Below are 10,953 nucleotides of genomic sequence, written 5' to 3'. Positions count from 1 at the left end.
TTCCTGCTTGAGAATTAATGAATATGGATGTTAGCGTGCACCAACAAAAGGGCAGACAAAAGCTCCTCATGGGAAGAGCTCATATAGTCACTCCATCTCAACAGAGCAGTGCTACAGTAAGAAATGGTAGCAGGTCTTGTGTTCTGATGTCAGAGAGAATTTCGCTAAGTTCCAAAAACGCTTGATGCAACTTGTCCACAAAACAGGACTAGTTGCCACTTTTGTCTCTAGGGGTGTTGAAGGGATTAAATAATGATGTGCTTCTTTCTGTCTGGTAAAATGTCTGACACACTACAAAGCTCAGTCTGCACCCTACCTCTACTGAACCAGAAAACTTTAGAGAGAGAAGAAAAACAAGTCCCTCATTGCTAGAGTGTCTGATTTTTCGAAGCTCATTTATCTTCAATGTTGCTTTTCTGGAGCAATTTCTTCCTCTCTTCCCAATTCTCCTAAACCCTGAGCAATCTCACAGGTCTTGATTATATAATCTCCACTTGGAAAATGGTCTGTTGTTGTGCTATGGATCAAATCCAGAACGTCCTGTATATAAAGTAAATCTTCTACCACTGACCTATCCCCCAGGCTCCCCCCAAGTGTTTATAAAAGTTATCTTTTATATGTATGCACATATGTAACAATAACTAAAGAAAAAAGGAGATGGACTTGAAAGGAATGAGTGATACACGGGAAGGGTTGAAGGGAAGGGCAAACGGGGAAGGGCAAATGATGACTTTTTAACTTCAGAATCATAAAAATCAAATTAAATGAAAACTTAATTTAAATTCATAAAGTTGACAAGAAAAAGTTAAATTAAAAAAAATTCTGCAAAACCAAAATGTCTATCTACAATTTTTATCTTAATATATGTCTGTCACTCTCTGTCTTTGCAACAATTCTAGATTATAACTGAAGTATTCTAGCTCAGGAATATTGGGAGCTAATATCATGCACTATTTCAAATGGGAACTTCAAAAACCCATGGTATGGGTTCAATTAAATTACTACTAATCATATAATATATGATGCAAGGTACAATTTGTAGGGATACTTTGAAAGTTAATTGTTGTAAGGAAACTGATTTGAACCTAGTGGGGAAGATTTGAAGCGCTTATACAATCTTACAATCACAAAACGTGCCTGTATAGTTCCTCAGTACCTAATGAAGACTAAATAATATGCATATTTTATTTACATATTGAACAATGCGATGCTCTGTTCAGTGAATGATGTTCTTCTGCCACTTGGTGGTGCCTGCCAGTTGCAGAATTCGTTTCTTGGTGGCTCTGCAACACGCAATGCATAGTGAGTGGGACAGCAGTACAGCACTCCCAACCAAAAGGCTTTGCTTCCAACAGCTTAGTAATTCAAAGAACCTCCGTGGAGGCAACTGTGTTAACCATTCACAACCAGTAATGGACTCCTTTGACGTTATAAGTTACTGTGGGCAACGTGTCTGAAGAATACACATTCTTACAACACACGCCAAAATTTTACTTAGCAGAGAATTCAATAACAATATTCCTCGCTAAGAGGTTCTGTAAAATTCAACGTTATAGTCAAACCCTACGATCTTAGCTCTGGTTTATGGTAATAATTACTGCAAAAACACGTTGTCTGAAGGACTTTGTCTTAAGTTCAAGTGGAGCTTGTTTTAACACGCCTGATTAGTTGCTGATCTCTGATCGAGCCTGGAAAATCCCAGGTTCTCACTCGGTACTGTGGGGTTGGTGCGGCTGAGTCTGCATTACGCTTGAATGTCCCTTGCAGTCTCTGCTGAAAGGCAGCTCTGTTTCTTTGTTTTTGCGATATCTCTGGCAGCTCCATCTTCTGGGCATTCCTTTACCTTCAACAATTCACTTGCTCCATCTAAAAGCCGATTTTTCTGATGCCTCCAACGTCTGGTCAAATTGATCTGTGTTAATGGAGTCTTCGCTGGTGAGAGATGTCATTGACTGGAACGCTGAGATCCGGGGCCGCTTATTTGCCAGGGGCAAGAGACACCAAGATTCAGAAATCTTTAGAGGTGGGCGGGGGAGGGGAAAGATAGCTTGGGAGGGAGGCAAGATGTGAGATAAAGGGAAGGGTTTCACATTGAGGAAGAAAGAGAGGTGGCTTAGAGGCTCAGAGGTGCTGTGGGATCAGGCTGTCAAAGGCAAAGTTAAAAGGCATCAGGGTGGGAAGAGGCTAGAGGATGCAGTACTTAAAAGGATTGCTCTGGCATAGTTTGTTTTCTGGCAGTGTCTGCAGAGGAAAGACATCCCCTTGTCAAAGTCTGTTGGTGCCCCTTTTAAGTGATTTAGGTAAAGTACGCTAATTGCTTGTTAGATGCCATCAAACAATGCTCTCAGTCAAGATTCAGAAGAGTATGGTAGGAGGATACAAGGAAATTTAAAGAAAAGGGGAAAGGATATGAGGGCTCTTGAAAGACAGGGAGAAGAAGAGAGACTGAAAACGGAGAAGGAAGAGGAGAGAGAGAAATAGAAAGGGAGTTATATATGTATGGTGCGGATGAAAAAGAAATCCTGAACACACACACACACACACACACACACACACACACACACACACACGGAAAAAAGGGGAAAAAAGAAAAGGGAAAAGGAAAGAAAGAAAGAAAACTCTTTGCTGCAAGGAATCAAGAACCCTGTGACTGCAGTAGTGACCAGAGTCGCGGGAGAAAGACACTCCTATCCATCCACGTCCCAGATAGCTCTGGGCCCTAAAAGCTAGCATGCCATTAAGCTAAAGAGTGGTTCTAACTGTGTGGAGTGCAGCAGAAGCAAGGCGGTACCGCTCTGCTGTTTCCCAAGTACTGGAGCAAAAGAGAACCAAGCGGAGCCAGTGACTCCAGCCAGGTTAGACGCCCTTGCCTCTCCCAGGTCACACTGGTGATCCCACAGAGTAAAGACCCCAGGGCTACAGCCCGCGCAGCCTAAGGGAATCCTCTCCTCCAGGACGCCGCCGCTTCGCTGTGGATTCGCCCTATAATCCATTCTCAGCATAGATGCCGGGAAGCCTCTTGCTGCCCCTCCAGCCGCCTGTCCCAACCAAAATTGACCTTCCAAACACATTCGGCTGCGCCTTTTAGACAGCCACACAAATAGGTTCCAGGCTGTACCAGAGCGCGCTGGGGAGAGCGAATCAAACCTCCTCGGCTGCCCTAGCTGGTCTGAGCTGCGGAGAGCCTGGAAGGGGAAAGAAAGGCTGGACGAGGAGACCGGGGAGAGCCAGGGAGACCGACTGGCTGCGCCCGCCTGGAGAGCACCCTCGGGTTTGCAGCTCCTCGGGGAGCCGCCGCCACTGCTTCAAGCCATCCAGAGCTTTCTCGCTCTCACCCAGCCACCTCTCACCCGCTTTTCTCGGCCACCGCCTAGGGAAGCATCCTTCTGTTTCTTACGCTACCACGACATGCCCAGCCTGGATCCCTTTCCCGGCCCAGCGGCGCCAGCCAGCGGGATGCCCTCTGCTCCCTGCCCGCTTCCCCCTCGCTGCCCTGTGGCTGCGGATTCTCCACCTCCTCCGCCCCCACCATCTCCAACTGGAAGACAAGGCCACCCAGCCGCGGCGGGTGCTGGCAGCCCCCGGTCACGCACGGAAGAGAGGTGCAAGCCCGGACCCCACGCACGGTAGGGGGCGTCCTGGAGCAGAGCAGCGAGGCAAGTGGGACGAAAGAGTGTGGGAGTAGCCAGCCGCCCCTGAAGCCTGAGCTTCTCCCAGGAGCCATCCCCGCCTAGCCCGACTAGGGCAAGAGCCTGGAGAGCTAGCCCATCTGTGGCATCGGCGGCCGCCTCCTCCTTGCACCTCCTCGCCGACCCCTCCCTCCCGGGACCTGCATCCCGCTCCGCCAATCAGAGTCCGACTGCCGCTTCCCACGTGACCCCGGGCGGGCTAAGGACCTGCTGCTTCCCAAACGCCAGAGGGATGCGGGCGGCAGAGCGCGAGAGGCGGCGGCTGGGCTGCGGGGCGCTGTGACTGTCCCTCCACCCAGCCTAGTCGCGCGCCTCTCCTCTACCCGCTGGCCGCCTCCTCTCTGCCCCCTGGTTTCTGTCTCCTGCTCCTCCTTTGCCCCGACCCGGTTCCTTATGGCAGCAGCTCCCCGCATCTGGGGCGAAGCTTCTCAGCGGACTATCCTTTCGCTCCCCGGGCTGAGCCGGGTCACTGGATGTTGCTGAAAACTCCTGAGATCATGCGCTCCATTGGCCGCAGCCTCCCTGCCGGCTGTCCCTGCCGCCGCCGCCGCCTCCTCTGCTGCCGTGGTCCCCGGGATGCTCAGTAGCCCGCTGCGTGGCCCCCGCGATCCCGTGTTCTTCAGAAGCCGTCGGTTGCTGCAGAGTTGCGCGAAGTAGTCATGGTGCTGTGGGAGTCCCCGCGGCAGTGCGGCAGCTGGACACTTTGTGAGGGCTTCTGCTGGCTGCTGCTGCTGCCCGTGACGCTGCTGATCATAGCCCGCCCGGTGAAACTCGCTGCTTTCCCTACCTCCTTAAGTGACTGCCAAACGCCCACCGGCTGGAACTGCTCCGGTAAGTCCAGACCCTCCCTCAGCTCTCCACCCCTTTGCCCCTCAGAAGCGCAGAACCTGTACAGACCTGCCTGCCCACCCTGGTGCGTCTGCCCAAGCCCCACGCCTTCCACTGCCTGAAACCTAGGACTTCCCATCTCCATCCTGAGAAACACTGGGAACTGCTTTAGCCAGAGAGGGCTGGATCTGCTGGGATAGGAACAAAGTGCAGGTGTGAGGGAACCTTGGATGTCTGCCCTCAAATTGGAGCTGAGAGAAATTTAGAGAAATACTAGGGGGTAGTTTTCTGGGTTCTTGAATCTAAGGGAACACCTAACACGGACTGTCTCCCGTCGTTTGAAAAAAAAAAGTGTGCAAGGAAATAACTTTATGAGAAAGAACAATCGAGAAAGCAATAAATCAAATGATGACTGCAGAGGGAACCATTAATTCCTGCCGAAAATGCTTCTGAATGCAGGGGTTTCCTAGCCAGCACTGGGTCACAGATATTTCTAAAGGAGGCAAGTTTCCAGGGACTGACAGACACTCCTTCCTCCCTCCCCCTCTGATTTCTCTCCCTTCCTCCCCTTCTCTCCCTCTTTCTCTTTCCTCCTCTAGCTTGTTCCCTCTGTCTATAGCTCTCTAGCTCTCTCTTGCGCGCCCTCTCGCTCTCTCCCTCCCTCTCTCCTCTCCCCCCCCCTCCTTTCTCTCTTTCTTTGGCTGCAAACGCCATGGATTGTGAAAGAGGTTGATTTTGTAGCCAAAGGATGCCCATGCAGGCTTCCCCAGCTCCTATGAGGAGCATAGAAGTTGAGAAAGAAGTCATCACAGATTCCCCCAAAGCCAGAATGGGCATGCCCCAAGCCTGGGAGACTCACTTCCGAAAACGTAGTGACCCGACCCCAGTGGGTTCTCACCCCTTCCCTGGGTTTCCTGGAGTGGCAGGCAGTCAGTCCTCTTCCTCATTCAGTCCCTGTCAAAATGCTAACGCCTGGCAGGCTGCACTACTGAAGCCACTAATTGAAAAGGGCCCAAAGACTGAAGTTATTGCACTCTCCCTGGCTGGTTTTACATTTCAGTATGAGAGCCTCCAGTCTACCTGAAGAATTGTGGTGTGATTGCTTTGGCATTTTAAACTTTATAAACATGCCTGGGCATTGTCCTCACGGTCTGGTCTGGTCTCATTTTATCAAGTGTGTTTATAGCATTTCATTTTTCTGTAAATAAAATCCTGGTGCAATGAAGTCTGTCTCTGAGTGAGGTGGCCTTTGTAGAAGTGTAAGGGAAAGGAAGTGTCTGTAACTGTTGAGAGGGTGTGATTAATAACTGGAACTTATAGGTGGAGGCATGTACAGTTCTGTGGAATGACTGATATAAACCCCAAGAGGCAGTTAATATGTGCCACTCCAGTTTAGCATTTGTTAAGACAAGGTGAAATTTACAGTCCTCTTATATTTGGGTCAGTAGACTGACTTTATTCTGCTTTGAGTAATTCCTAAATGTGGCATTTTATAAAACTCAACATGTCTCTAACTTAGTCTTGTTCCTGCATTCCTGTGTGTGTGTGTTTTTTTTTTTTTTTTTTTTAAGAATAAGTTCCACTTGGGAACAAAACATCCTTACATTTGATTATATCTCATGTTCAACATGATTAGTTTGCTGCATCCTATAGGAAATAGCTAACTTAAATGTGACATTGGCAATGAAGAAACGCATTCTGAGCCATGTATCTCAAAGGTGTGTGCACTAACTAAAAAGAATGAACTGCATTTCTAGGGGGGTTGCTGAGAACTTGGCAGCCCCTTTCCACCTCTGTTAACTTGGAGGTGATCAATCTTCCTTTGAGCCAGAGAGACCTTCATAGAAAACGCCAAGCCTGTTTATCTTTATTATTGAGGTTTTTGCTTCCTCTTTGTCTGGAAAAAATTGCAAATAAGAGTCATTTCAGAGCTTACAGCAAAGAACAATGAAAGATAAAGAAATACTAACATAGCATCCACACACCATCACTAGATCTTTTCCAAAAATGTTGAGTTTGGATCACTGATATAGTCTATTTAGTGAGGTGGAGGATGAGAAAGCTGAGAAGCAAGTATCAAACTTCCATTCAGTCAGTATTAATCTAAGCTAAAATTAAGAAAGCATACTCAAAAGATGATATTGAAAAGGAACTTACTAGGAAACTGCTGTAGAAATATAAAATATTACTGATCACTTCACTAGATTTTGAGATTATTAGTAGGAAGCAACCTTATGGAACATCTGTGGCTGTTGAAATTAAATTGTAGGGAAAATTCTGTGAATACCACAAAATAGATTTCTCTTTAAAATCCATAACATTTAAAATGACTGGAGCATTCTCTTTAAACTTGAGGTTATGATGACAGAGAAAATGATCTCTTCCTGTGTGACACCAACACCTGCAAATTCGACGGGGAATGTTTAAGGATTGGAGACACGGTGACTTGCGTCTGTCAGTTCAAGGTAAGAGATCTGATATTTGCAACTTCAATTCATTGGAGAGACTGAAAGGTAGAGAGTTCCTTTCACGACCCATCACTTGCCAATGTATAACCATACAGATTCCAAGGGAGGCTGGCATCAAATAGAAGTACTGCCAAGAAAGCAAGCTGATGTCAAGAAGACATGCCTTTTAGAGACTGGTGCATGCCACAGTTAAAAACGCCACTGAAGCCAGGAGCTCCAGGTTCCACTTTTCAGATGTGCAATGCATGCGTTTTGGAGGTCAGTTGACTGTGGATAACTGTCAAAGTGGTCAATGGGTAGAAGGTGTGGCTTTGGACTTCTGTTCTTCACCAGAATTGTCGTCTTTTTTTTCTTTTTAATTCTATTGTTCTTTGTTTTGGGCGGCTTTGGTTTCTTTATCCTGTCAATATGATACAATTTTAACTTAACTTCTTTTAAGGTTACTCCAAAACTACTGTGCCAACTTGGAAATCGTGAACCTTGTTGATAGATGTCAGAGTTTTTCACAATAGCACATTAAATGACTAGAGTCTCCTAGGAATCCTAGGAGGCACTTAGAGCCTCAAGTTGATCCTACACAGAAGGAAGATGCATGTTGTCATGTGTCAGGGAAGTTTTCAATGGTTGTAGAGAGAAACATATTTTTAAAAAGGAGGTATCATCAAAACTAGTTTTTAAATTAATTAAAATGATGCTACCATTGTTGTTATTACAGTAATTATCATATTATCCCATCATGTAAATTGTTTGACTTTATTTCTTCTCCAAATATTCATGTAATCATATATTTAAATATCTGACTTAATATGCAATATTAAGAATTGATTTAATATTAAATATTGGGGATTTAATTCAACATCTTGGTGAGGCAGATAAGGGAATTCATATTTAAATACAACTTGAATTACTTTTAGGCAAGATAAAAATCTCCTCAGGCACTATTTTCACATTTTTGAGAAGCAAAGTGAGCCAACTGGTAGTTTAACATGTCTGAAGATACTGCGATTAGAAATGTCTGTGCAGATCACATGCATGTGGCATCAACTTTCAAAGTCTCTACCACAGTGAGCGATGAACTACATTCTTCCAATGAGCTGCATGAGGGTGATGGAGCATGAGAACTCCCAACTTACAATTTTTAGAGTTTAACAGGTGGGGAAAATCAAGTTGGAGAAATCACTAAAGGCCCGTGGAATTTTACAGATTTTTAAAAACTGTGTGATTCCCATGAACTTCTCCTACTTTTGTAACCTAGGATGGATATAGCAAGTAAGTTCTTAAATAGCATCCAGTGGTCCAGGAAGAACTTCCCTCAAAGGGAGCTTGTGTTTATGATGCTTTGCCTAGAAGGAAATGGTAGAATTCTGATGAGGGGAATGCAGGAAACGGAAATGTATCATTTTCTTATTAGAGGAGCGGTTTGATTTTTAGCTGTCACTGGGAATCTTTGTCAGCCAAGATATGTGTGCTTTTTATGCATTTGTCAGCCAATATGTATTAACTTAAGTAGTTGTGGAGTAGGTTGAGAAAAACAAATGAAAATATACACTGTAAGTTTATATTTCCCAATTTCCTACTGGATTATATTGATATTAATGTGTTTTATAATAGTCTTTCAGTAGGAAGAAGACAACTCTCTAGTAGTAAATTTATACTTTACATATGTATCAGAGGTACTGAATGTCTAAGTCGCAGTGATGGTCAAATGAAATGGTACAAGTTACATTAAAATGATAAACTGTGCTAAGGTGGGAGTTCCTTGGTTTCCTCCCAGTCTTTAGGGTTTTGTTGTTAATCTTTTGTGGGTTTGTTTGTTTTCCTTTTGTCTTCCCACTTTTATCTGGAAAATGGAAGAGATCTGAAAATCTCTTCTATGTAGTATCCTAAACTTCTGTTTCTTGCACATTTTCAGATATAAATACCATGTGCCATTAGTCTTTTCAGATGTGAGATAAATTTCAAACAGAAATGTGCACGTTGGGCATAATTTGTAATGTCTCCCAGTATTTATTATTACCCAAGCACTAAAATGAACATATATGATCCTAATTTCCCTCAGATACTTCAGGGTACATTCATTTCTATTCTTCAAAACTCACTCAATTCTTACAACTCAATTAGATAATTTTGGTTAGCTGGCCCACTCTTTTTTTTTCCCTCAATCATCCCTTTATTCCTTTCTTCCTTCTTCCTTCTTCCTTCTACAGTGCTGGTGATTTAACCCAAGATCATAACCAAGTACTCTACCACTGACATACATCCCAAGATCCTTTACATTGTTTATAAGATGAGAAAATTATTTCCATTAATACAAATAATTTACCACTAAGTTATTATCCTAGACTATATGAAACAACATAAACCAACTGATATATTTATAAAGTACCCCAGTTCTAGCTTTTCAATATTATTATACCTTCAAATGAAAGTTCCAATAATACAACAGTGCCAGTTTGTTACAGATGATAATAAAGAACCAAAGCAATATAAGTTGAATATCCATAACCCAGAAATCCAAATTCTGAAATACTCTGAAATCTATCATGATATTTAAAATGTTTTGATTTTTTTTTTGAGCATTTTAGATTTGGAGTTTTTTATATGGATATTCAAAGAGCAGAGCCTGCTCTAACATCCTACAAATGCCAAGATCTCAAATGCTATCCTCCTAAACATTTCAGATAAGGGGTATTAAACCTCCTTAAATAATTCTTAGATGATGAAATAAAATTTTAAAATGGCATGCAATCTTATACATCTTACATTCCTAGCATAATACCAAGAGATACACTAGTCAATCTGGTAAGTCAGTTGTGGAGAAAAGGCTGAGAGGCACTAAAAAGACAAGTGGATGGATGAAGGAAAGTAAGGTCAAAAGGAAGATGAGAGTTAGGAGGGGAGGCGGAGAGGGAGACACAATTGTTCTTAGTTCTAGTCACAGAGTGATCAATGATAATTTTATAAGTTTAAATTATGAGGTAGCTTTATGCTTTCCCAATAATTTTCCAATTTGGGTATTAAATATCTGCACTTAATAAACCGTGCTTTATATCTAAAAATATCATTGGCTAAGTGACAGTAACTCAAGGCATGCTCAGTTCAGGGCTCTAATTCATCCCTGACCACCGCCTGGAGAGATTGGCTCTTCTCTACCTCTGTCTCTTTGCATGGGCTACTTTGGGCTTTGATATAGCATGGTGGCTGAATTTCAAGGGCAAGCATCCAGAGATAGGGGAGGAGCCTAGTAAAACTCATGTTCTTCAGTGACCTGGCATGGAGAGTGACAGTCACATTCACCACAGTCAAGGCCTGCCATTTAAAAGCCACAAACATTATACACTCAGGGAGACGTAGTCCTAGAGAAATCAAAGTTACTTGTGGAATAGCCAAATGACAACACATACAGATTTTTTAACATTTTCTCTTCCAAAAGAGTATTATATTATCTTAAGCTATTCTTCCTCAGCCTTTGACAACTGGGAATATAACAGAACTCACTTAACATCTGTTGAGAACCTTCTCCATGCCAGACTCTGTGGAAGGTGCTGGCGATAGATAAAACTTAAGTCACATATAGCTTCTAGATGCTGAAATCTCAGCTTTAAAATATGTATTAACCAAACAAGCATTAAATCACATGAAAAATTTTATCATCTTTTTATTCCCTGGTAGCAAAGATGAATTCCATCTATCTTGGAGAGTCAAGTTATTGAATCCATTAATGTAGTGTATGGCTATCTTAGCAATGTGAAAACTTGGAGACAAAGTCATTTTATTGAAAACAAATATTTGGAAAGTAAACTAAGATTTTAAAGACATAGGAAAAATAGAATCACTTGTTCCTCATAGAATTTTGTATAACACATACATTTATAGTCTTAACTGTAATCTGGGTTTGACTTTTCTTTTTTCTTAACCGAATAACCATGTAGTCTTTAGTAATTTACTAAACATCCCATCCAATTTTC

The 10,953-nt window shown here is 43.2% G+C and overlaps 1 protein-coding gene across 4 annotated transcripts in view; it reads left to right on the top strand.

Annotated features, from left to right (window-relative positions):
* The first annotated feature begins 2,736 nt into the window (after positions 1 to 2,736).
* Tmeff2 (transmembrane protein with EGF like and two follistatin like domains 2) overlaps positions 2,737 to 10,953 on the top strand; it is a 358,120-nt gene continuing 349,903 nt past the window's right edge. For 2 of the 4 annotated variants that reach the window (XM_036172755.1, XM_036172754.1), the window contains exons 1-2: positions 2,738 to 4,520; positions 6,873 to 6,982. In XM_036172755.1, coding sequence (XP_036028648.1) covers positions 4,349 to 4,520; positions 6,873 to 6,982 — 282 coding nt within the window. In that variant the 5' untranslated portion in view covers positions 2,738 to 4,348. Of the gene's footprint in view, positions 4,521 to 6,872; positions 6,983 to 10,953 lie in introns of all 4 variants that reach the window. The other 2 variants (XM_036172753.1, XM_036172752.1) reach the window with 2 other exon arrangements.

The sequence above is a fragment of the Onychomys torridus genome, chromosome 23 (genome assembly GCF_903995425.1).
Source record: "Onychomys torridus chromosome 23, mOncTor1.1, whole genome shotgun sequence".
Classification (NCBI taxonomy): domain Eukaryota; kingdom Metazoa; phylum Chordata; class Mammalia; order Rodentia; family Cricetidae; genus Onychomys; species Onychomys torridus.
The sequence above is the reverse complement of the archived record's forward strand: the minus strand, read 5'-3'. Positions and strand labels throughout refer to the sequence as shown.